Raw genomic sequence first — 27,501 nt, 5'->3', positions numbered from 1 at the left:
CCTGCACAAATGGCACTCTAGCTGATGATCGATGAGTACTGGCTTATAAAGCATAACCCTAATTGTTGATACAGAGAACCATGCATCTCTCTCTCTCTCTCTCTCAGATACACACTGAGACACTGAGAGACAAATCAGATAATAGAAGTAATGAGTTGGGAATATTATAGGAACTTTGGCCACTCATAACTGATAGAAACTAATGCAAACTGAATTAGATACCAAAGTTAAAATCCCTTACAATCCGCATCAAAAGATTTGCTTTTTAGAATCTAACATATATATATATATCTTTATCAGATCAAATTAGCTAGTAGCAAAAAAGGAAAAATGGGAAATTAATAGTTTCATTTCCAACACCACTTTTAAAGTTGCCCGCCCAAGTTGTTCTGTTAAGTTGTTAGGGAGAATACCACCTTTGGATCCCCCAATATTAATTACTTTTCCAATCTTACGTATTCATATTCCTATCCATTGCACAATTGATTGATTAATTAATTCTCTTCTTGATTCCCGGCCATCTCCAAGTTTCGAATCTTCTTTGATAGATAGATATATTGGAGATTAGAAGAATAGTTAAGATAATTACATTAAAAAGAATAAATAATTAATAACTGGTTTAGTGACTCACTCACCCACTATATATATATTAGCTAGCTACCTAGAATTATTTAAACCTATAACATGTTTACACCTTAATTAATGTTATTGAGTACGTAATCAAGAATTAAAAGAAGAAATAATAGTTTGCTATTTGCACATCTCAAAGCTTTTACCAGTTAAAATAGGGGAAAATTTCCTACATCTACTAGATTAAAAAAAGAATTACAAAATAAGTATATTTTTAATTTGTTTTACATCCATTAATTTATATTTTGAAAAGATTTACCCAATCCCCAAATCAGTTAGTTACCGTCCCGCCCAAACTATAAACCTCTTAATATACCCTTTGACTTAATTTTTTTTCCTTAAAAAAACACTAAAGATAATGCTTTAACCGTTTGCATTACTCCCCCCCCCCCCCAAAAAAAAAAAAATAGTGTAACTGTTTGCACTTTGCACAACTCATTGAGTTCTCTCTTATTTCTATTTGGCGGGAAACTTGCAGAAACTAGCAAAAGTAGTGCTCGCTAAGTGCAGAAAAAAATATATATATATACAACAGGGACAAAGAAAGTGAGAGAGAGCCAATACTCACTAGGACTAGTGAAGATGATTAACGAGTGGAAGAGGGATAACGAGATAGAGATAATTAAGTGATGATGATTAACGAGTGAAAGAGGGATAACGAGATAGAGATAAAGGGAAGCACCTAACCGACTTCGGTTAATCTTACAAGTTTCGGTTAATCTTACAAGTTTCTCTATAGAAAAGGGAATTCAATAAGTTGCGCAAACGGTGGTTTTTGTTTTTTTTTTTTTTTTTTTGAAGTTCAAACGGTTACACTGTTTTTTTTTTTTTTTTTTTGGTAATGCAAACAGTTAAAGCATTATCTGTAGTGTTTTTTTTTAAGGAAAAAAATTGAGTCAAAGGGTATATTAGGAAGTTTATAGTTTGGGCGGGGCGATAACTAACTGATTTGGGGATTGAGTAAATCTTTTTAAAATATAGCTTTATAGATGTAAAACAAATTTAAAATATACTTATTTTGTAATTCTTTTTTTAATCTAGTAGATCTAAGAAATTTTCCCTTAAAATAGTGGTTTATATTATTTAATTCCATAGGTTAGGCCTAAGAAAATTCTTTAGCTATATAGCATTGCTTGATCCACAGTACATAATTAAGAACATCAGACACTTATGACAACCTTTAGCAACTTAATGATAATGATAGAAAGTCAGCATCTTATTACATGCCCAGATCTTGGTGGAGAGAAAATAGAAATTTGGATTTACGGACGAAGTCAGGTGTCCTGGCACAATTGGAAGGCCATCAATCCTCTCTCAAGATAAACTCAAGAATTAAATTAAGATTTTTTTCGTTCTCTTTCTAGTTCTTCATTCATCAATAAATACACGGATTATCCTAAATATCCACTTTTCCATTCTTACAATTTCAACCTACAACTCCCACTTTTAACAACTAACGACAATAACCCGCATGTAACACATCCCTTGCCTTTGCACTATTTATTTTACTTCTTTCCTCAATGAAATTATGGGGTGTTTCTCCAACAGAAAAATCTTTTATACCATAAAAAAGAACAATTAGAGAAATGGTTTAAAGAAAATTCCAAATGTGGAAAAATTTTCTTAAAATTATTGGATTATGACTTTTTTCTTTTCTTTTGTCATCTAGGAAACCAGTTAAATAAATGATGTGGAGGGACAAAATGGGTGACAAGATCATGCACTAATGGTATGAAAGAGACCAGTTACACTATATGTAGGGGATCATGAGTACATGACAGTAACATTATTGTTCCTCTACTGATTATTCTCCATTTCTATTGGTATAATCACTATTTAATACAAGATGCCTACCCATCATACATGAAGTCTAATTATTTTAATCCTTTATTATCATATGAAAAATGTTTGAAACCCTTTTCATACACTAAATTTGATAAAATTACACATTTTAACACCATGGCATTGTCATTTGGATCTAAATTAAGCTATTATAATCCATGGTCCACCACTTAATACATTTAAGTACTTAACTTAAGTTGTGGATATGCCTCCTTTTGATTATCTTTCAAAACTAGATACATCCTTCAACCCCCCCAAAAAAGACTAAATACATATTTCAAGTACCCTTATCTTTTCAAATGATGAAAATTTTTTTGTTTTTTTATTTTTTTTTGGGGGGGGGGGGAATTATAAACCCTAGCACACAAATATAATTTCTATGACCCAATTGGAGTTAAACCTCTTTTGATATTAACCAAAATGTTCAATTAATTAATGAAGATTTATTTGTTAATTGAACATTTTGGCCAACATCAAGAGAAGTTAAAATTTTCCCATTGGGTCATAAAATTTTTATTTTTGTGCAATGGATATATAGGGCTTATTTAGGGTTTATTATTCCATAAAAAGAAAAAAAAGAAAGAAATAACCTTGTTGTATATGATCCTATTTCAGATTGATTCAAAGAATGTTTACCCAAAAAAAAAAAAAAAAAAAGATTGATTCAAAGAATAGAAAGAAAAGAAAAAAACATTAATATGGATGATCAAGAGGGACAAGTGGGAAACAGAAATAGATAGATAGTGGTGGTCACACTCAAGAAAGAAATAAGTAAATGATGGCATATTTGAAACCCCCAAATAGCACAACAATTTGGATAATGACTACAGCCTATATACATGCCACTCACTAATTAGAAGAAGGTTAATCTGCATGGAATTCACTAAGGAAGCCAATTCAACATTGGATATGACTATGCAACATCGATTCTCCACATATCTTTTCTTTAAGATTATTTCTCTCTTTGTTTTTTTCCCAAAAAAAAACCTATTCTAGAGCCTTTAATTTGTCCGGGACACATTCAACAAATGTTAGCTAGTGTCATCCCACTACACCAATTTTCTATTTATAATGATTCTAATGTCCATTTTAATTAAGACTTATTAGTACTTGATTAGATTGGTATTCTTCCTCCATTATATTTGACTAATCTATACTACTAAGTTAAGTAGAATATTCCTTATTACTAATCAGATCCCTTTTCTTAAAATAACAGGATTTGGAGAAAATACTCTCTCTCTCTCTCTCTCTCTCTCTCTCTCTCTTGTCCTTTTTTTGTGGTGGAAAAAACTCCAAATTGGTAGAGAAGAGAAGAAGTTAGTAATCTATTATCCACAATTTAAAGTATGATTTGGTTCACCAAGACAAAAAAGAAGTACCTGTGATGTCACCTATAAAAAGGACTTTTCACCCACCAAACCATATCTAACATTATTCTTATTTGAAGTTTCATGATCATCAGTTGTGCAGTTCAAGTGTCATCATATATAAACACAATATCCATTTTATTTCATCTTTTCTTCTTTCTTTTCTTTACCTTAAAATAAATTAGAATGAGATCAAGTCCTATCTATCTATGTATGGAGGACAACAAAAGTGTTAATGGGGGATTTGTTCTGGATGCTAAGTGTGTTGGATTAGCATTAACCACCCCTAATTAAAACCCCAAATAAAATTTCAACTACCCAATGGTTCATAGAAATCATGGGTATGACCAAGCACACTAACTAACAGAACTCTTATACATTGCATTTGCAGTTCTTCATTGATAACACATAAGAACAAGAGGAGGAATAAAAGATTGAAAGACAAAAGATGTGTAAAGGTGATGATCCTTTTTTGAGATTTCAATACTTTAAGGAAAAAAAAGTCTAAAAAACCACCAAATTAACTCAATTTGATCCATTTGAGATGTAACCCAAAACCTCTTTTTGCTCTGAAGTTCATCATTGCACATCATCCACTATTGCTTACATTTACTCCCTTATGAAATAAATGATTGAAAACCCAACTATATATATGGGTGAGAAGGTGATTATCCTTTTGAGGTGTCAGTATCAAAACCACCAAACTTAGCTTAAAGCCTCTCTATTTGCATTTTTCTTGTGCCTTTTTTGCATTTCAATGACAATTATTTACATTCCATCATCAGATGTACAATTTGATTCCTTCTCTTTTTACATGTGTTTGATGTGCATAAATAGTATTGAGCTCTTAAAGATCCTTTTTGTTGAATTTTAAAGCTGAAACAGCATAAATTGATGTGTAAAGGGCAAATTGATTGTGTAAGAAAAAAGAAAATCGACCAACACACTTGTACATTGCTCTCACAATAGTCCAACAATGTTAGATTGATGTGAGGGCTGAGGCATGCCACTTGTCACTCTTCTTAAGATCGTAGTTGCTCAATCCCTAATTTTGGTACCAATCGGGTTTTTACAAATCAACCTCCAAGATACAATAGCCCAAGAAGACCTTACCAGTAACTGTTGTACTCAACTATTGGGCCACGTTGAGACACAAAGTGTAGTGCTCAATAGAAGAAAAAGAAGACTTTCAAAGGAAACACTTCATTAAAGGAAGAGAGAGCAAGAGTACATTTCAAAAGATGTCTCTAACAGCCAAATCTGTTCTCTATTTAGAGGGAAGGCATCCCTTGGGCATACTTCACTTTGCAGCTTCATAGCATGGTATATATTGCGGGCCCAGTTGATGTTATTCAACAGGCTCAGCGAATCCATGGGAGCCTCTCGCAAGAGGTTTTATAAAACATTAATTGTGATGCATCCGTAGTATCTCATAGAACTAAAGGAGGACTTGGGATCATTTTCCATGATTGTAATGGTAGACCGCTCCATGCAACCTCCAAACCATCGATTTCTTAAGCATTTTGATAGGCGAGGCAATGGTGATTCGTATGGGTATACTTCAAGCTATATTGAAGATAGTATAAACCATCTAATTGTCGAATTTGATAACAAAGTATTGATCTCTATCATCATCGACAAACAGACTAATCCACTAGTGTAAGTGATCAAACATAAGAGCTTAAGCTATTAGGTGGAGATCGAGGCTCACTTAATATATGAAGTCATCCATGATCCCAAAGTTACACTAAGTACCAATATAGATTCTCCCTTAAATTTCTGATGGACTCTTAATGAAGTAGGTCATGCCAAAGCCCATATTCCCTTCATGGGCCAAAACACCAAGAGCCTAGGGGTTGAGATCCAATAGCTAACCAGTAATTAATGCCCACTAGGGCTTAAGCTTTTGATGCTTTAGAAACTTAAACTCTAACACTAATCATTGGAACCCGGTTCACTTTGGCCATACCTTTATTTGAGCTTCATTTGTGATTAAGACTACTAAGTATATATAACTAAAATTAGTTAATCTCAATAATACCAAACCAAAAAGCCAAAATTATATTTACCAAATTTTTGAAAACCTGATCAAAGATGTGGATTTTAATAAAGAGTTGTGTTTCCTTTTTTTTTGCATCAGATTAACTATCATAAAAAAGGTGTCAATATCTTTTAATTAATTAGAAGAGAAATCCTTGGGCAGATGGATCCAAATTAAATCCAAACTCATCATCAAGAGCTGTGTGGAGTCACAGTCTGAACTTTTTTAAGAAAACGTTTTGTCACTAAAAATTTTTTACTGTTTGATCCATATATATCCAAGTTGAACCTGCCAGTGGACAAATTTGCTTTGCCAATAATGAAGTGGGGGAACTAGAAAAGACTTCTCCACTATACCCTTTTCCCTTAACCCCTCTAGGTGGAATCAACTTGGAAGTATATCTTCTTTTCCTAACTTTAATATCCCCTCCATGCTACCCAATGCCACTTGAAATTTTGTTCCTATATATGCACGTGGATAAATACTGGCCCTGCATAGCTTCTATTCAAAAAGAAAAAAACAAGAGAATGCTAACTGGTTGTGTAGTGTCTGCACCAGCGCGGGGCTAACAAGATCGTGCACAGGAACATTTAAGTGAATGGGATTTTTAAGTTTACTGGGGGTTGAGCGGTAATTTCTCAAATTCTTATGTCTAGGACAAGAACCACACGACCGGTTAGCATTCTTTTTCCAATTTCCAAAAAAAAAAAAATACTAGTCTCCATAGCCTCTACTAGTTGATGCAAACCAGCTTGCATTTGTGTATATACACATTTTAATACACTATGATATGTTTCATAGCATACCTTTCATTTTATTTATTAGTCACAATGTCAACTTTAACACTAATGCACAATATTTCATAATGCTATATTGTATTTGGGGACATTTGTTATTGTACCTTCTATTATGTATTTCAACTATTATTAATTTCATCAATAAAATATGGGATTGAGTTCTCTACCCGGGAGCATAGTGTACTCAACAAGGGGTAGATATGTCATTTCATAGGGGGAGGAGAGAAAGACACAGAGAAACACTAGCATACAATGCTCTCGGACAGAGAACATTATCCCATAAAACATATAAGTGAGGGAGACAATGAGTATTGGCGCATGCTCGAGCTTCTTCTACAAACACTTAACCCATTTTTCTCACCCTCGAGCTGTATCCCTAAAATAAAATAAATCATTTTCTTTTGAAATCAAGCCTAACACTTTGAAACATAGGTTTCCCTCAATTTCTTTATGTATCATCAATAAGTTTCCCTGACACTTTTAGGAAATAGACATTTGGCACAAGTTGGGACATCCCTCTTGCTCTTTTGCTTTAATATATTTTCTATTCAACTGAAAACAAAATACTCAACCTGATCTTGTTGATATTTGTTGGCCCAAACCAAATGGAAGAAATGAGTTGGATTTGATCTGTTCTTAACAAAAATTTCCAAGGTAAACCTAGATCTGGCCAAAAGAGTCTACTTCACAGTAATTGTACTATGTTTAACTATCAAGAAAAGTAGAAGTGTTTGAATGGGTCAAACAATTAAAAATCCTACATAAATTAAATGACAAAAAAGCTTGCAGTGGGGGAATCAACTTAGATCAGAGTAGAAAAGTAACTTTTCCTTCTCCCTAAATTAATAAAGTTAAAAAGGCCTCACAGATTCTGACAGTCATTTAAAGGTACTTTTGGTCTGCAAGATAACAAAAACCACTTAATTGATCAGTTTCTATTGATAAATTTCATTGAAGGTTGCTTTCCTATTAATTAGTGTTAGTAGTTGGTCTAATCAGGTCAGATTTGATTCTTGGATTGACAATTTTCCACATAACCATGACTGATTCATTCTTAATCAAGTTGATACAGGACAAACCAAACTGAAAGAGATACAGGTGGCCATCAAGGGTTGGGTTCATGAGACATCACTTTTTTGTTTTTGATAAACTCATGAGACATCACTTGAGTGGGGAAGACCAAAGTTGGTCTAAAGCCAAAAAGGACTTATTAGATGGACCCAACCTGAACCATATGATCAGGATAAATAATATTCCATTAGGCATTGAATGATTGGTATATTTCTTGCAGTGGGGATTTGGGTAGAACTCATCCTTAAAAGTTAGTCGTTCAAGAGTAGATTCTTAAGTATATATAAGTCTCCGCATCGAGTTACTCACGTATGATATTATAAAATTATTACTTCTGCTTCACACGTGGATGGCCATGGATCAAATGTTCTTAATCAGGTTGCTGTAGCCAGTCAAGTCAAAAAGGGGTCATTCATCCTAACCCAAAACAACCATTATCAATCGAGGAATAAAGGGTTGGAATTGAAGAAGTGTAATACGCAAGAAAATTGTATGATTGCTGAGAATCTTGTGTTGAGGATAGGAACCAACACAAATGTACTCTTAACTATAAGCTTTTTATCAAAAGATGAAGCTAAAAAGCTCTTGGAAAATGTAACCCATTCAATTCTTTTTGGGGAACTTTAGCTATATAATGTAACAAAAGTTCTAAGATGATATAGCTTTCATACTTGGATGGTAGCAGATAGAAAAGATAAGAGTAGCTATTTCTTTTGGCAAAGCTAGCAAACAACTAAGTAAAATAGCTAGCTAGCTTTGAATCTTGACTGATAAATGAGATTAAAAAAAAAAACAATCTCTCTTTCAATGGAATGCATTAGCTAGCATTTGATGAAAAGGCAAATGTAGGTAGTGGAGCACCCACAAGAAAACAAAAAACCTTTGCAAAAGGACTTGATAGAAGAAATTCATAGATGAGTAGTGGAAGACATCTTTTGAATTGGGTCAGTCACACTCACACACATGAGCATGAGACAATGCTAGACATGTTTCTAAGGTAAGGTTATTAAGGGTAGGATATCTCATAGATAGTGCCCTTACCTTACAACCACAAAAATCAAAACAAGCTAATAAGCCTATAAGGATGAAACCTAACTAAATGTGATCCCGCAATCATGCTTTGGTTAGTGCATTGTGCTTTCCATGTTATTATTGTTCGAATCTTTCGGGTATATACCAATTATATTGTAAGATTCATTGTAGTTTTGGCATTACATATGGAACTACAACTAGATATAATTAACCACTCATGTGGTTAACAAGAATGGACAAAAATGTCCTTTAAATTTCTCAATTTTGAAGAGAAATGGTCTCTCTAGGGAGTGTACCCCCTGCGGTAAGACACATGAGGTGAAATGATCACCATATCCCCCAATGAAAGGTAGTAATGACCGTCATGTTGATGCTGTCGTACACGCTCCCATTGGCCCGTGTGCGTAGGGGCCACGCTTGCCCTAATAAGTATATGACATTTTGGATTGTTTGAGAAAAAAATTATTCCAAGAAGATTTGTTGTTATCAATTCTGACTTTAATAGTTGTTTTGAAATGTCAACAAATAATTGAAAGATACTCCAAGAGATGAGGTTGTAGGGATTTTATCCCATTATGTATGGGCCCACATGACCATATTTGACTCACTAGTGGGCGCACTTGGTAGCTAGTGGTGCGTAAAGGCCCATTGCTACCAGGAGGTCTTGAGTTCAAGCCTCCTGGTTCACATCCTACATCCGCCCCCTACCTATCAAAAAATATATATATATATTTGACTCACCAGTTATTCCAATATTTGATTTCATTTTATTTCCTAACTTGGATTATAACTAAGTAATACCCATTACATAATAGTTAGGTTAATAGGGGAAATGGAGTCTTAAATTTATTAATCTCCCTAATTTGAGGATTGCATTCAATGGTAATAAATATTGGATTCTATGTCCTCTTTTTCTATCTCATGTTTGTATGATCTTGATAACTCCATTGTTGAGATACACTACAGGAGAGGAAGAGAGAGGCACCTTGAAGTTTCATAGTTTGTACAGTCAAACATATGAATTCGATTCGCATCAGTATCCATAGGGCCATCCGCATTCGTCAAAGAATATCCGGATCCAAATTCGATTAATTTGAAACAAAATCCATCCTAGTAGATATCAACTAATAATAAAAACTTAAATATCTAATGATATAAAGTTCTTGAAGGTTCGACAGGTTCTAGAGATGAGTAAAATAGCTAAGAACAACTGAGAGACATGGATTATGAGCAAATCATATCCGTCGGGGGAGGAAGGTATGGCTGCCATTAACTGGGCAGCAAGGCCACGCTGAATAGCCAAGGCCTGCTGCCGCATAAACCTCCTCATTCATGATGTTAAATCCATTAATGATCAATAGATCTGACTTTTAAATCAGGTTCGAGGCCCCATGAATGAAGCATTGCACGGGGTGGGGGGAGGCTTCGTGTAACCAAGGTTTTCCCTTGGGCCTGAGCCGTAAACCCAGGCAGGTTCAAGGGTTTCCTCGTTAGCAAAAAAAAAATCAATAGGTTTGAAGAATAATAAAAAGAAGAAAAAAAGGGGGCAGCATCGGTTTGAAAAAGATAGAGGGTTTTAGTCATTGGACATTGTTTAAAATGAAATTATGTTAGTTTTTTTTTTCTATTGGACCTGGATTTAGGGTTTATTAATTGATGTGGACTTGGGTTTCATTATTTAACAAGATCCATTTGGTTTCTCCTTAAGCCCAATTGTTTAATATTTTATTGGGCCCGAGCTTGGGTTTTGGTATTTAAATAAAATGTGTTTTATACATTGCAGCCCATGAATAGTTTTAGCCAGAAGGCCCAAATTCTGGCTTTATGTTTAAAGGCCAAATTTTGGTTTTGTTTAAGGGTCCAATTTCTGTCCTATGTTTAAGGCTTAATTTATGTTATTTGTTTATGATTTTATTTTTTTTTTTTGGCTACAAATTTGTTTATGAATTCATTATCATGTATTGTGATTAGTGATGACAATGTGTTTAAAATACTTCTTGATCAGAACATTCAGAAGGAGCTAAAAGAACCTAAAACTTCAAAACATGATAATGAGTTCATAAACAGAATAGGGAATCAAATCAGTTAGTTCCGAGTCCGATCCGAATCGGCTGGAAAAAGAGTAGATCAGTGGGAATTGGATGGATCAGTTACGGCCGACCGAACCGATTCCTGATTCTTAAAACCGTGTGCATCACATGACTTGTAATCTGAATTAATGTACCATACTCAAGAGCATTCAAGGGTACAAAACCATTACCCATTAGAGGAAGAGGAGCAAAGAAGTTCAATATTATCAACTATATTGCCTCCAATTCATCCCAAAAAAAAAACACTATATTGCCTCCATATATGTGCATAAAACTACAATTAAAACAATTGTGAACAGCAGAAAATTCAAGGAGACACAACAGCTGAAGCATTGCGTGATACTGAATCATCCTTGGAAAGAGCAACATAGTTCACAGGAATTGCAGCACCAATCTTGCCATTGTCTTTTCGTTCCTTGCCGGCTGAGATCACATGATGCCCTGAAGAAGTTGCCATTCGGCGACCTGTTGGAGTTCCAACCATTGTATTCGAGTTGGTGTTCTGACCCAATGGCTTTCTCAATGTAGGCGGCCTCATTGGACTTGGTTTTGACCCAAAGAGTGCCTCCTGTTCTGCAGCGAGCTGCTCCTGTAGCCGCTTCTGTTCCTGTGAAAGAATAATTAGAACTGAAATGCATCATGGCTTTCTATTTTGTCCATGTCTTTGAAATTATTTTACTTTCAAACTGTATCAGTAACAATGGCTACAAGTACAATTATGAGTTCATCCTCGAGAAACTACGCACTCAATCACATAGTTTATAGAACACCCACTTTGGATTCCGTGATCTGAAGTGAATCCTAAGTACTGCCTACCTAAGAGGACATGAGCATTACTATATATATTATGAGCAATCAATGCATCCGACTGGATTACATCAAAAACCATCAATAAAATAACTACATCAATTAAATGAACATAAGCAGAATTTGGACCCAATACCAAATAAATCCAATCGGTGATCATAACGATTGGTCATAAGCCAGTATTTATGCACTTCCTCTAGAATCTTTTGCATAGACTTTTGGCTGTCAAAAAAACCTACGATATTTTTAGAAAAAAGGAACGGCTAGGGTCACAAAAAATGCAAGCAACATAAGTAATCTCAGCAGTGACCAGAGCAAGAGCTTTGGAGCATATAATTCTCAGACACAAACACACACACGCATGTGCAGAATCTGTAAAAAGAGTTTTCATATAGCAGGTAAAAGTAACAAGTTTGTCTTTAAAAAAGGAACTTAAAGGGAGAGGAAGAGAGGCATGCGGGTGTTTCATTTGCAGAAGAAATAGTGCCACCACTACATTAGAAAAGGTGGTGGCACCACCACATGTGTGTGTAGGAGAACACACACACACACACAACCACATCTGCTGATAATGAATAATTAAAATGGGATAGCATAAACCAGCTTTACCAAAGGTAATAGAATGGGGTAGAATTGTAGATCACATAGATGAACATGATAGTCATAAAGGGAGAGGAGAGACTATCAAAGACAATGAAAACATACCCGATATCTACGTTTATCCTCTTCTCTCTCCTGGCGCAGTACTCTATATTCCTCTAAGTTCTGTAGCAATGGAACCTAAAATTTGAAATGAAAGCCAGATTTCTAAGGTTACAAACATAGATTTTACAAATTAATTACTACCAAATACTAACTTGGTCCACACCTTGTCATACATGAATGGGATTCCTTTCTCCTCTTCCCATGCTTTAACTTTGGTTGTCAAATTCTCAACGAGAGCTGCATATGATTGGTTTTGAGAGCTAAAATGATTGAAAAAAAATTGTAGCAACTTGGACAAATGTTAATAGCACAGAAACAGTCTCACATGGTATTTTGCCAACCAATATCCGTGCTTTCTCTGCCCGTTTCAAATTTTTATGTGCTCCTCTGCCAGCACTATACCGATTTTGATCCTACAAAATCAAAACAAAGCGATTGTTCAATTGTGTATGAAATCCAATACATCAATTCATGACTATTTCAAAAGATGGCCTAAAAACTTTCAAAATAATGAAGCAATGGCTTTAAACTTCCAAAAAAGAATGCTTCTACATACTTTTATTGGAGAAAATTAGTGTCGATATACAAGTGAAGGAAGCAGAAAGACGGAGTTCTACTAATGGTTTAAAATATATCCATTTAAGAGAAGAAAAGAAATAAAATTATGACAAGCAGTAAGGAGTTCCCTATGTCCAACTAATGTTCATAGCCTTTCAACTCATGTAGAACATACTGCATGAGCCATGAAATTCAATTGGGTGGAGGATGATGCCTCAGTCTACAATAACGTTACTTTTATTAGTTTGGTTAGATTGATTTGGGGTTTATTTTGTGCGATGAAGATGAGGTAGAATAGTGGGCCAGTTAAATTCTGAATTTTTTTTCCTTTTCTTTAGATCTCCCAACTTCTGTAGCTATCGTTCTTCTCTAGCCATTGGTTGTAGCTGTGGTGCCTCCTCACTCTTCTCTTATATCTCTTCAATAATTTCTCTCATTCCTGTATGAGAGTAGTTGGTCAATTCATCTCAATTCTTCATAGCAGATCATCAGTTTTGAACTATATGACATAGCTGTGGAAAAGATATTCTTGTTACTTGAGTAGATGGATGGAAGATACTGGAGATACTACAGCTGCTAATTACTTAGGAATCAAGTCTCAATTATTTCATTGTAGGAGACTTTCTAGATACTTTCTATTTTTGTAATCCATGCATCAATATAAATAAAGAGAAGAGGCTGGACAGAAGGCCACGATTTTGAGATTAGAGAAACAAGTTTGTTGCAAATTTTGGCTGTGAGGTGCGAGAATTATCGGAGGATGAGAGGCCCAGGGAAGTGTGAGAAGCTCAACCCATTCTATCCCCCTTCTTCATTTTCCCCTCCTAATCGATACATCTTTCTACTTTGTTCAGGATTTATTTTCTGGGCATAGCTGAAATCATTCGAGCCTATTGGAACCATACAAGCCTGAGATTTTCCAAATTTGGAAGATCTTCTCAATCCTTTGCTGCTGCTATATCTCTGCAACCGAGGGCCAACTGCTGCTGATTCTGGGGTTATCACTTCAAGGAGGCTCACTCGACCTTACTTTGGTGCCTTCCTGCTGGCTAGATTTGATTATCCCCACTAAGTTTCTAATTTGAAAACTTAGTTTCCAATTTCATAACCCTACCATATCTTAGACCCTAGCCTTCAGTTTGGGCTGATTTTTTGGAACACCAATCCACACCATCAATCCCTCCACTAGACCTGAGTTTGGGGTTGTTTGTCAACCTGCTGTGGCTGCTACCAGAGTTCTCCTATTGTGTGCTAATTAGGAAAGTTTTGAAGGTACAGATTCAGCCATCAACTGAAGCTGATTTTTGGAGGTCTTGATCACACCAATATTCTTCCATTCGATGGTAACAATCCCCCTATTCCTTGATTGTTTGCTGTGCTATTTAGTAACAAGTTCAGTTCTGAATTATAAGTGTTGAGATGGGCTACTTTACCCGATAGGGGTAATTTAGTCCTTATTGTTTTAGTTATTTTATGTTTTACTTTTTACTTCTTTTCTGTTTTTTCCCTTCTATCCGATCTCTATTTGGGATTCCTAATTGTAGTGGGAATTCCTAATAGGAATAGGACTAGAGGGGAATTCATACTTTGATTGTAATTTGAGATTATTACAAATAAGGGGCTGGATGATCGATTTAGGTCATTCAAGCATTCAATTCCTAAGGCTGTTAACATGGTATCAGAGCCAACTCTGATCTAAGAGCAGCCTTTCTCAGTTTTTTCTGGTTTTCTGTTTCTTCCCCCTCTCGGTTTCTGTTTTTTCTTCTCCACCACTCTCGGCTTCTTTCTCTCCATCAGGGCAGCAACTATGAGGTGATCTAATGCAGATTTAGCTGCTGCCCTCAATGTCACCTCATTGAAGATCGAAGAACAGTTGGTGTGACCTAAATCTGCCGGCAGGTTTCCTCCATCCTTGGAGATCGAGCTATCCCTTCAACTGAAGTTTGATTTATGCTTTTGTGGAGATTGGTTCCTAATCTTAATGGTCTACACCCTTCCCTGTTTGAAGACTACAGCTCTAGATCAAAACCAATTCTGATTCAACCCTGCGATTTCTCTGCAATCAGGTTTTTTCCTAAATTTTGACAAATTTAGGGCTTTTTATTGGCTCATCAGAAGGAGCTAATTTTTGGAGGATATCTTCCCTACTATTAGAGGGAAACTCGACCTAAGTTTCAGCCCATTCTGACGGTTGAAAATTCTGCAATCTCAAAACCCATCCTTCACACTCGATTCAGTTTTTTTTTAAGATCTGATTTTTTTCTGCCCTGGCTGAATTATGGGTGACTCAGAGATGACTACTGCTACTTCTAGAGGAGATGGTCGTACTAGGAATGACTTTCTTCCCTATGCTGCTGCCATTAAACTTGATGGTACGAATTATTTTATTTGGGCCACATCATTATCCTTGACCGTGGCTGGTAAGGGACTCACTAACCATCTTACTGGCACCACCAAACAGCCTACTGAAGATGGTGCTGCCCGTACTAAATGGGCTGCCAATGATGTTATGGTGATGTCATTTGTTTTGAATTCTATGACCACTGATCTTTCCGGTCAATATCTCCTCCTTGACACTGCTACTCAGATATGGACTGCTGTCAAGGAAACTTATGGTCGATCAAGAAGTAGTGCTCAGGTTTATGAAATCAGGAAGACACTCCAAAATACTACTCAGAAGGAGATGTCTGTCACTAAATACTATGCTGCCCTCAAGTGTTTATGGCAGCAATTGGATCATTATGCTCGGTTTCAACCTACTACCACTACTGACATTACTGCCTATCATTCTTATGCTGATCAGTTTCGGGTCTATGATTTCCTGGCTGGCCTCAATGATGATTATGACCCTATTCGGGTGCAAGTCCTTAGTCGGGTTCCTTTCCCCACTTTAGAGGAGACTTTTTCTTATGTTCACAGTGAAGAGACACGAAGGGCTACCATGATGATTACTCCCAAAGTTGAGAGATCAGCCTTACAGACTGCTGGCCCCACTCCTGTTACTTCTTCTGACAGTGTTGCTGCTACTACTACTACCAAAGAGCCTGTGAAGTGTGAGCATTGTCACAAACCATATCACACTAAGGCTCAGTGTTGAAAATTACATGGGAAGCCTGCTGATTTTGAGGCCAAACGTGGTCATGCTAAGTCTAAAAACAAAGCCAATCACACTGAAAGTGTAGCTCTAACTCCCACTACTGACATCGGTTTCTCCCAGGAAGAACTCCAGGCTCTACGTCGTATGTTGAACACATCCGCTGCCTCTACTATGTCTGCTGCCAATTCAGGTTCCTTCTTTGCCCGTACAAGTATTTCCTTTGCTGGTCATTGTGCATCAGTAGTTTCCACTCCATGGATCATAGACTCCGGTGCTACTAATCACATGACAGGTTCTTCCAGCCTTTTTAATACATATTCTCCCGCTTCTGGTAAGGATAAAGTCAAAATTGCTTATGGGTCCCTCTCCTCCATCTCAGGGAAAGGATCCATTGGTTGTTCTCCTTCCCTTACACTGTCATCTATGTTGCATATTCCAAAATTTACAACTAACCTTCTTTCCATTAGCAGTATCACCAAATCCCTGAATTGTAAAGAGACTTTTTTTCCCACTCACTATGTTTTTCAGGAACTAGACTCGGGGAAGACGATTGGATCGGGTAAAATGCATGGCGGATTGTGCCTGCTTGATGGAGATCCTACACCTACCCAGGCTTTACCTTCTGCATCTTTCTCTTCTAAATTACACAAATGGCACTCTAGGCTAGGCCATCCCCCTTTAGGTACTTTATCAACTTTATTTCTAGCATTAGTTAAAGACTGTACTAAGGAAGATTTTTTTTGTGAGCCTTGTGTCTTGGCTAAACAGACACGTTCAAATTATCCTATTTCTAATAATAGATCCTCTTCCTTATTTCATATTGTTCATATTGATGTGTGGGGTCCTAGTAGGAAAGCTTCCCTTTCTGGACATCGGTGGTATGTCACTTTTATTGACTGCTATTCTAGGTTCACTTGGGTCTACATTATGCACACAAAAAATGAAGTTTTTTCATGTTTTCAGCACTTTCATCAGTTGGTTAAGACCCAATTTAATGCCACTCTTCAAATTTTGAGGAGTGACAATGGGATAGAATATATGGAAGGTCAGTTCCAAAAATACCTTGTTGCCCATGGAATCCTCCATCAGACCAGCTGTGTCGACACTCCAGCCCAAAATGGTGTGGCTGAGAGAAAAAACCGCCACCTCTTGGAGGTGGCTAGAGCTCTTCTGTTTGCTCGCAATGTCCCTCCCCTTTATTGGGGGGGATGCTGTCCTTACTGCAGCCTATTTAATTAATAGGCTGCCCAGTCGGGTTCTTAATTCTAAAGCCCCTATTGAGCTATTACTTGGCTCTTCTTCCTTTATAGGCCCACCTAAGGTATTTAGCTGCGTTTGTTATGCCAGTGATACAAGGTCCCCTGATAAACTTGAACCCCGTAGTCTCCGTTGCATTTTCTTGGGTTACTCTGCTACACAGAAGGGGTACAAATGTTATTACCCTCCATCCCGCCGGACTTTTGTCAGCATGGATGTTGTCTTTCATGAAAGTGTTCCATATTATGTGTCCCCACCTCTTCAGGGGGAGAGTGTTAGTGAAGATGTGCTGACTATTGACTCTCCACCTCCACTTCAGTCTGCTTACCACGAGTCTGAACCAGTTCGGCCTGCCCCTAGTACTCCCCCTGAGTCAGGGGGAGAGGTTCCTATACAAGGGGAGACTATCTCTATTCAGGGGGAGCAATCTACCCCGGTCCAGACTCCTATCCAGAGGACTATTAGTGAATTTCAGCGGAGGATTGATTACAGTACTGTGAAGATTTATGCAAGGAAACATAAGCACGTTCAATCAACTGTTGCTCCAATACCCATCCAATTGCCAAACCCGGATCCATAACCTGCCTCTCTATCTGGTAATGTTCCTTCTCCTGAATTACCTATTACTCTTCGCAAAGGTGTTAGGACTTGCACTCAGCATCCTATATCTCATGTTATTTCTTATGACTCTCTCTCCCCATCCTTTCGTGCGTTTGTTTCCTCTCTTTCTTCTGGTTGTATTCCTAACAATTGGCAGGAAGCTCTATTAGATGGAAAGTGGAAGGCAGCTATGATGGAAGAAATGGAAGTCTTGAAGAAAAATAACACATGGGAGACTGTGGTTCTTCCACCTGGGAAGAAAACCGTTGGATGTAAATGGGTGTTTGTGGTGAAACAAAAGGTGGATGGCACTGTGGATAGGTATAAGGCACAACTCGTGGTCAAGGGGTTCACTCAGACATACGGCATTGATTACCAGGAAACTTTTGCACCTGTTGCAAAGTTAAATACTGTTCATGTGTTATTATCTTGTGCAGTCAACCTTGGATGGGATTTGCAGCAGCTAGATGTAAAAAATGCCTTCCTAAATGGAGCACTAGATGAGGAGGTGTATATGGACATTCCACCAGGGTTCTCTCGCAACAGAAACCAAGGAAAAGTGTGTAGGCTGAAGCGTGCACTATATGGCCTGAAGCAGTCACCGCGAGCATGGTTTGGCCGGTTCCACAAGGCCATAATTTCTGTGGGCTATAAGCAGAGTAATGCTGATCACACACTCTTTATAAAGAGGGCTGGTGAAAAACTCACTGTTCTTATAGTCTACGTTGATGACATAGTGGTTATTGGCAATGATGGTGATGAGATCAGACGGTTGAAGACCTTCTTTGGACAAGAATTTGCGATTAAAGATCTAGGGAAACTACGATACTTTCTTGGGATTGAAGTGGCCAGATCTGCTAAAGGCATTTTTCTCTCCCAAAGGAAGTATGTCCTAGACTTATTGGCTGAAACCGGATTGTTAGGCTGCCGTCCTTCAGATACTCCTATGGATCCTACTATTCGACTCAAGGAAAAAGAGGGTGAGCTTGTTAATAAAGGCCGGTACCAAAGATGGTAAGGAAGCTGATTTATCTCTCACACACTCGTCCTGACATTGCTGTCGCCGTGAGTACTGTGAGCCAGTTTATGCATGATCCCTACTCTTCTCATATGGAGGTTGTACTACGTATCTTGCACTATTTGAAGTCAGCTCCTGGAAAAGGAATTCTTCTGTCTTCACATGGTCACCTACGGATAGAAGCATACACTAATGCTGATTGGGCTGGTTCTGCGGATCGCAAGTCTATTTCTGGGTATTGCTCCTTTGTAGGTGGAAATCTTGTCACATGGCATATCAAGAAGCAAAATGTAGTTGCTCGTTCTAATGCAAAGCTGAGTTTCGAGCTATGGCACAAGGTATTTGTGAGTTACTCTGGCTTAAAGGTTTGCTATAAGATCTTGGTGTTCCTATTCGTCTTCCTATGATGTTGTACTGCGACAATAAGGCTGCGATCAACATATCACACAACCCAGTACAGCATGATCGTACCAAGCATGTTGAGGTGGATAGGCATTTCATCAAAGAAATGTTAGAAGATGGGCTGATTTGTATTCCCTTTGTGACATCTGCTGATCAACTTGTTGATATCTTCACCAAGGGATTATCTGGGAAATTGTTTCATCCCAATCTAGTCAAGTTGGGCATGATCGACATCTTTGCTCCAACTTGAGGGGGAGTGTTGAGATGGGCTACTTTACCCGATAGGGGTAATTTAGTCCTCATTGTTTTAGTTATTTTATGTTTTGCTTTTTACTTCTTTTCTGTTTTTTCCCTTCTATCCAATCTCTATTTGGGATTCCTAATTGTAGTGGGAATTCCTAATAGGAATAGGACTAGGGGGGAATTCATACTTCGATTGTAATTTAAGATTATTATAAATAAGGGGCTGGATGATAGATTTAGGTCATTCAAGCATTCAATTCCTAAGGCTGTTAACAATAAGTTCTGTTTTGAGTCTGCGGTTGGGAATAAAGGCTGCTGCCTTGTGGTTCTACTATTGGGTTAGTTCACTTTGTGTGTCAAGCATTGTGGGAAAGTATAGAGGTCTATTATAACTGTATTATTTGCTTATTGAGTCGGGTCATATGTACTATTAATAGTTCTGAAATCAGTACCTATTGGAAGTTATTTTGGGATCCTATCTTAGGTTAGGGATGTTCCATACCTAGCCTTACATTACCAACAGGATTTAGATAAAAATTACCTTAAAACACAATGCCTATATGAAATTTTAGACAATACAGCATGGGGTTTCAACAAAAATAAGGCAAGAGATGCTGTAGCAGTTAACATTGGCTTAAATAATACAGAAGTTTGAAGCATATATGGAAGAATCTATTATTTCTTAATAGAGCACAAACATACACACAGATATATAAAAACCTTATTTAATTAAAATGAAAATAAAGATTAAATTAATAAAGCAAAAATAAACTATATGGCTGCAAATAGTAGATAATATGCAGAGATCCTCAAATCTTCTATAGCATGAATTCACTAAATCTTGTTGGAGGCTATGAGCTCACAATTTACTAGAATTACCATGATTGATGAAGAGAATTACATAAGTAAGAATAAGTAAGAAAACATCTATGATTTCAGTTACCCTTTCATAGTCATCAAGCCAGCTTTCCTCCTCGCAAGTAAATGTCCATTTCTCGACCTTGTCCAAAATATCCTTTCTAGTTAGAGCTTGCTCTTTAGCTTTTGCAATTCGACTATCCATACTTGTTAGCAAATCAGATAGATCAACATTCCCTGTGAAAACCATTGATAAAAGAAAAAGGCTTACTATTTTCCATACTAATTATACTCAATAGAATATCGTAAGTAGTTGACTAAAATAACCCCTAGAGACCATTTTAGATGAAAACTTCAGGACAAAAATGTGGCAGCACAAACACATTTCCAAAGCTTAACACATCAAATTGATTTTAGCCACATGACTAATGATGCCGCAATTTCCAGCCATATGGATATGTAGGGTCTCTCATAGATTATACAATTATACACATGTAAAATTTTGTGGCGAAATTCAGTCATCAAATGATCAACTTGTATGCAATTATTCCCAAAGCCTTATCCCAACTAAATGGGATAAAGGAGGAAGGTTGGGGTGCCAAGTCGGCAACCGGCACCGAAAAAAAACCCAGCCAAACCTTTTTATATATGCTATTATTCCCATGTATTTTAATATATTCATAATTTGGGTTCATATTTTTGGATTTTTTTTTATATTTTGATCTGTATTTTCTCCATGTATAATACTTGAATTAGGTTGAAATTTTACAGATATATAGGAGATGGTGGTGCCTATTTCTGCAATAAATTTAAGAGCAAGATGGAATGCCACATGGCACATATTAAGTGGGACCTGTCAAGGTTGGCAACACGTTTGTGCTGCTACCACATTTCCCAAACTTCTGCTCTTGATCTTTCCCCTTTCTGAAACATCAAGTATATAGAGTCCAACACAGGCATGCAAAACTATTGTATTCAAAATCCATGAAGATAAGTATCCCCAGTAGAAACATTTTACTTTAAATTTTTCACAAAAGAATATTTAATTTCTAACCTAGTAAATGATATTAGCCAAAAGAAAATGAACAAGTTGAATAAAAAATCGCAAATGTAGACTCCTAGATTCATAATAAGTTGCAAAACTAGAACAGAACAGAAAGAGAGTAATTGAAGGACAATAAAACTAAAAGAAGCTCCACTTATCCTCTTGTGAAGAAATGAATAGGAACCAAAAACAGAATCATGAATTATATAAGTTAGTTTAAAAAATGGTTATGATAAAGAAAAATTCCAAATTTTAACAAGATTAAAAATTAAGACTAATTAATGTATTGTGATTATTTCCAACCAGAATCAATAAGGCTCATGAGAATCTGCCGAGCTGAATCACTATCTACATCCAAATGAACCCCCCTGCAGGTTTCTTCAAGCTCATTCTGCTTCTTCAAGATCAGTTCCTTCATCTTGCTAGTTTTCAGAACATTCAATCTCTCAACTTCAACCTCCGTCTGACAATAAAAAACAGAACAACAATAATAAAGGGCATCAATATTACATATTACAGAAACAAATTTCTAATAAATTTCAAGGAAGGACTAAGAAAATTCACCTCCTCAATGAGATCAAGGGCAAGACTTCCTTGCCTTGGGACATCATTGACACAGGCAGAAATCAAAGAGGTAACATGATCAAATCTTTTTTGCTCATCAACAGGAGTGTCCATGAGATTCCACAATTCCATGAGTGTGCTCCCCAAATCTTGAAGCTACATTAAAAACAAATGACATGAATACTGCCAAATTTATGACATATTTCTTCACAGAAGTACACAGAAGAATCCAAAATTCAGCAGCTTTTCGCATCTCAGTTTACCCATAGACATAAGAAATAACCATGTACATATATGCGCCTTAAATTGCACCTGAGGTAGTTCTTCAGAAAGGAAAATATGTAAACCAATTGAAATTAGGAAGCATACACAAGGTAACTCCAATGAAGCTAATATCATAACTACATCGAGTATAAACATGTATCAAAAAGTTCTAACTCAAATATGTGTGTGTGTGTGTGTGCACGTGTGCGGGAGAAACCGATTAAGGGATACAAGATAATTACTAGAAGATCATAATTGCAAAGATATTAAAAGTAATGAATGCCTTGCTAGTTTAAGATATGCATAAACAGAGAGAAGATTGAGCATCATCAAATCCAACTTAAAACGTCGGTTTAGTTAGTTTGTAGCCTTAACAAAGCAAGAAGAAGAGAGAGAGAGAGAGAGATCGGGTGGACTATCAAGCATTCCCAACTGTCAGCTGACTGAACCCTTGTCCTCACTAAGGGTCCACAAATACATTTGGAGTCAATCTTCTCCTTTATAAAGTGTCGATCAACTTCAATGTGCTTTGTGCAATCATGTTGAAGGGGGTTGTGAACAATACTGATGGCAGCCTTATTGTCACAATATAATCTCATGGAACAATTAATTTCAAATCCCAACTCTTAACTTCTTCAACCATAGAAGCTCACAGACACCATAAGCCATGGCTCTAAATTCTGCTTCTGTACTTGATCTTGCGACAACAAATTGTTTCTTGCTTCTCCAAGTGACCAAGTTTCCACAGACAAAGGTATTGTATCCTAATGTAGACCTCCTATCAGTAATAGAACCAACCCAATCAGCATCAGTGAAGCCTTCAATCTTCCAGTAATTATGTTTGGTGTATAACAGTCACTTTCCTGGTCTGGATTTACGATATGCAGCCTCCATATGACTTGTCCTAGGAGCATGCATGAATAGACTAACCATCCCAACTGCATATGCAATTTTAGAAGAGTAAAAAAAAAGGGCGTACCTAGTGCACGAGGCTCCCGCCACTGCAGGGTCTGGGGAGGGTCATAATGTACGCAACCTTGCCCCTGCTTTCGCAAAGAGGCTGTTTCCATACTCAAACCCGTGACCACTTGGTCACAATGGAGCAACCTTACCGTTGCTTTAAGGCCCGCCCTCCAATTTTAGACGAGTCAATGAGAGATACATTAACTTTCCCACTAACTTCTAGTATGGCTGCTATCAGGCCCGAAAAGCAGCAAGCCCATTATAGTAAAGTTACAGTCCATTATGTCCAAAGAGTTAATGGCTTTTGAGTTGTTTCGGAAAGTCTTTTCAGTATTCTACAATCCGTTGGAGTTGAGATCCCTCCTCCTTCAGGCTGTAACTGAGATTCCAGACTCGGTTGACTGTTAGTCCCAGGCCAATCTATCCTTTGTTGGTGCCCAGGACAGCAACAACCCCATAGAATTTAGGTATATGCATTGACATACCTTTTTCCTGCATTAAGGAACCACATGACAACCCTTATTTTATGCGTCAGATCTACAAGTAATCAATATTTATATAAATAAGAAGTCATAGGTAGCAGTGAGCGGGGACCAGTAGCAGTGAGCGGGGACCAGGAATGCTATTTAGATACAGAATACTGATCAGGAAATAATAGCTGGTATTTTGGCCAATGATTATAGAAGAGCATTTGGTTACACAATTGAATCTGAGCACCATGGAGAAAAGCCTAATTATATGATCTATTACCTTCTAGTCTGGATATATGTCCCAATCAGCACTATAGAGAACAAGTGCATGACACAATGAAGATGACAGGAAAGGGAAATACAATACTATGAAACTTATGTCTTCAAAAATTACAAGAAGACTACTTAAAATAAATATAAATATAAATATATATAATATATAATATATATCATTTTAACTTAATGTGTTTTTTTAAATCTCAAATATGTTAACCATAAATTACATTTACTGAAATCAAACAACAGGAACTAAACCCCCCCCCCCCAAAAAAAAAAAAACAGTGAGACATAGAGTCACTCTTCTGGAAAGTTAATAATTATAATATACTCTAAAATTAAAGAAGTGGGATTTTGAAAAGATCGTGCAAGACTTTCTTTTATGTTATGGCCTATTTTGACTTTCTTTGGAACTGGTTTGAGAACCTACAAAGTACAAAATCCAAATATTACCCCGTACTAAATCAGATGCTGAAGTGCTGACTTACAAAAGAGGGGTTTTCACTGTTAAGAGCTTGTTCTTCAATATCAAATGCATGAGAATGAAGGATTATTTGGAGCTGCTACTGGGGTCTATTTATTGCAGATTTTTTCCTCATGAGATACTCAGATGTTATAACCAAGTAGATCAAGTGGAAGTGCAAAGTAGGAAGTGTTCAGACTAAGTTAAACTTTCATCAACACGATTAAATGTTGGGCAGCATAGGTAGGTTAAAAAAAAACTGAAAGCAAGCAAGCAAAAACCAAAAATGTGATTACCTTTTGCAGCCTTTTCTTTTTCTCTTCTTGTAGCGAATGAACTACTCCAGCCAATCTAGAAAGGGTGTCGTTGCTTATATTCTTTGATAGACTATTTGAAGAATCAACCAAGCTTGGATGAACCTCATTTATTATTTTAAGAAAATCAATTGTCATTACGGCTGTCATCTCATGGATAGAGTTAACATGACCACTAACCTTCTGTAACCTTAGACTCTGAAAACAAAAATGGTAAAAGTAGCATCTTTAATATTAGTTCAATCTCCCTTATTTTTGTAAGAAAACAATTGAGTTCCAAATCAAAATTAACGAGGAAACCTTCTCTGTCTGGAGTTCCTGAAGGTGAGACTTCAAGTTTCCCAATTTATTAACAGTCAAGTCCCGCTCATCCACTTGGGAATTTGCCCAATTCTCAAGCTGGACAGTACCAGTCATTTCTGCACAAACTTGAACAATCTGCGACTGAACCTCGATAAACTCCTTCACCCTTTCCCCTTTCTTCCGTCTCAAATCCTCCAAGACAGGATTTATGGCACTTATCTGCTCTTTAAGAGTACCCTTTGCATTCTCAGACTACACAGAGAGTTAAAAATCTCAATAAACCATCACAAAAATAACTTAATCTCAGGTAATAATAAAATCAGGATTCAAGACCCAAAAAAACACTGACTAGAGAGAAGGAAGCTCGTTCTCCAAGTGCAGAGATGAGGCTCGCAGCCTCAGCCTCCGCCTCGGCCAATTCTTGATGTAGATAAGCCTTATACTTGCTAGTCTGCTCAACCCTCCTTCTGTAAACATCAAGACAATCTTGTTCAAGCTGCAGAAGCATCTTGTCCCTCTCGCTGTCACTCTCTCCAATTTCATCCCAAATCCTCTGGTAACCAAATGAACGATTAAATCTTAGGAAGAGGAGAAAAATCCGTAAAATGAAATTTAAAGACGAAAAATCATACAATAAACGATTTTTTTTAAATAAAAAAAGTCTACAAGACACTCTGAACATCATGAAGAAATAAAAAACAAACAAAAACCATACAAACGAACAGAATCCATGAAACGGATCACACATGAACAGAAAACCAAAAAGAATCCATGAAATCGTCGCCATTACTGAGACAGTAAGAATAGAAGAAGTAGGAGAAGTTCTTGAAAAACCTGTAATTCTTGGAGAAGAGTGCCGCATGTGGTCTCTGATACAGAAGGGATCATCGTCCTCTGTGGAAGAACAGACATCCAAAGAAGCTAAACTAAATGCAAAACAACAAACACGAAACCCTAGAAAAAAATTCTATTCTTTTCTTCTCATTCCGTTTTGGGATTTGCAGACTATGAGACTGGACTAAAAGTTGAAAATTCTTCCACAAAAGCGAAGCCAAGAGAAAGAAGTCCGACGAGAAACTTGTGTCACCTACGGGTGAGTCACCAATCGTTTTAATAAGCAGAAATGCATCTTTACGTATTGACATAAATATCCAGATGCCTTATGCTGTGCCATCTGTTTCTATTGGTTGAGATGCATATGTAACGGCACGGGTGACCCAATCAATGTACGTTACGGAGAGGGTAATATTAAATCTTGGGTTGGGTTTTGGCGCGGAAACCGACGATTTTGATTTGCAAAATTTATGATAAGGAACAACAGGCTGTATGTGCAGATGTTTCAGTACACCGTTGGATTAGAATGTATGTGCTTTTCGGTGTATATATTATTCTACTAGAAGGGTTGTAAGATGCGAGCTCACGAGAGACCATCGTAGAGAGCGAAGCACACATGAATTTGAAAAACCGTTTCTTTCGATTTCAAAATTGATTTTTGTACCGCAAGCATACATATGGTAAACGTGGCACGCTAGCGTCAGTCACGCCTGCAGAAATGAAAAGTATAGGAATCGAACTCATCTACGTCACAGGGGTGTGCCGGACATCTTCTGACATAGCATCAGAGCTCGACACGTAGACGAGCTTCCATTTGGACGGTGTGGATTGATGAAGCTCAGCTAAGCATGGTGCACGTGCGATGAACAGGAGGATTTCTTAATTTTGAAATCCGGATTTCCAGTTAGATCCGCGCTGTTCAAATGGGAGCTCATCCATATGGTGAGCTTTGGTTAGGGGTGTCAATACCCAACCCGAATCGATGAAACCAGTCCAAACAAGCCCGGACCACACTGGACCGAACTCTTAATGGTTCGGGTTCGGTTTGTGGATCCAAAGAGGCAAACGGTTTGATTTGGTTTGGGCTAGCCCGACAGTGCACTGGTAGCCCGAACCCAAATCAAACCGACCTAACCCGATAAATAAGTAAATCAATAAATGCCTAATGCCCCATTGCCCCCTAAATGTGTTGTGATAGTTTCTCACTTTATCTCATATCTTTTGTTAGTGATTACCCAACCAATTGTATCCATAGGCCTTGGGACATAGGATACAAAGATACATTGTATTTGAAATATTTTATGTACTTAAAAGAGAAAGAGAAGAAAAATTAGCACTAATCGGGCTTTACTAGTTATATAAAACCGGTACCAAACCGAATCCAAACCGATATCAACCCGTTATCATAAACCGAAAACCGACACAAAATCAAACCGCACCGAAACCGAACATTTCTTAATGGTTTGGTTTCGGTTTCTATAAAAGTCACACCGAAACCGAAAAGCCCGAACCGGCCCATTGACACCCCTAGCTTTGGTGCCACACCAGAAGATGTCTGATGCACCGCTCTGGTCCGTAAAGAATGAAGAC

The 27,501-nt window shown here is 37.2% G+C and overlaps 2 protein-coding genes across 4 annotated transcripts in view; one reads left to right on the top strand and one right to left on the bottom strand.

Annotated features, from left to right (window-relative positions):
- Positions 1-10,974: 10,974 nt before the first annotated feature.
- Positions 10,975-26,085, bottom strand: LOC122669888 (65-kDa microtubule-associated protein 5). Of its 3 annotated transcripts, none has more exons than XR_006334095.1 (12): positions 25,912-26,084; positions 25,427-25,630; positions 25,075-25,329; positions 24,757-24,972; positions 22,025-22,180; positions 21,764-21,923; positions 20,501-20,652; positions 12,708-12,795; positions 12,546-12,619; positions 12,383-12,457; positions 11,115-11,477; positions 10,975-11,080 (listed from the first exon to the last, which is right to left on the bottom strand). XR_006334095.1 is itself a non-coding variant. In XM_043866774.1 (12 exons), exons 1-11 carry the CDS (start codon positions 25,987-25,989, stop codon positions 11,178-11,180), a joined length of 1,752 nt encoding a protein of 583 aa, XP_043722709.1. In that variant the 5' UTR covers positions 25,990-26,085; the 3' UTR covers positions 10,975-11,093; positions 11,136-11,177. The 3 variants fall into 3 exon arrangements, 2 of the variants coding, with proteins under 2 accessions (XP_043722709.1, XP_043722708.1); XM_043866774.1 differs by having other exon boundaries at positions 10,975-11,093; positions 11,136-11,471; positions 25,912-26,085; XM_043866773.1 differs by having other exon boundaries at positions 10,975-11,093; positions 11,136-11,477.
- The window catches only part of LOC122669887 (probable cytochrome P450 313a2), a 46,293-nt gene continuing 43,149 nt past the window's right edge, over positions 24,358-27,501 (top strand). Inside the window, exon 1 of the mRNA XM_043866771.1 lies at positions 24,358-24,362. The gene's annotated coding sequence lies outside the window, so the exon portion shown is untranslated. The remainder of the gene's footprint in view (positions 24,363-27,501) is intronic.

Source organism: Telopea speciosissima, chromosome 7 (genome assembly GCF_018873765.1).
Source record: "Telopea speciosissima isolate NSW1024214 ecotype Mountain lineage chromosome 7, Tspe_v1, whole genome shotgun sequence".
NCBI lineage: Eukaryota > Viridiplantae > Streptophyta > Magnoliopsida > Proteales > Proteaceae > Telopea > Telopea speciosissima.
This window is presented reverse-complemented; position numbering and strand designations above follow the sequence as displayed.

Bases quoted from the DNA above. Each gene is read 5' to 3' on its own strand.
- LOC122669888 (XM_043866773.1), bottom strand. From the start codon at position 25,989: ATGTCTGTTCTTCCACAGAGGACGATGATCCCTTCTGTATCAGAGACC. The intron at 12,796-20,500 runs GTAACTGAAATC...TTGATTTTGTAG, and splicing joins GGCTTGATGACTATGAAAGG to GATCAAAATCGGTATAGTGC. The intron at 12,458-12,545 runs GTGTGGACCAAG...TTCAAATTTTAG, and splicing joins TCCCATTCATGTATGACAAG to GTTCCATTGCTACAGAACTT.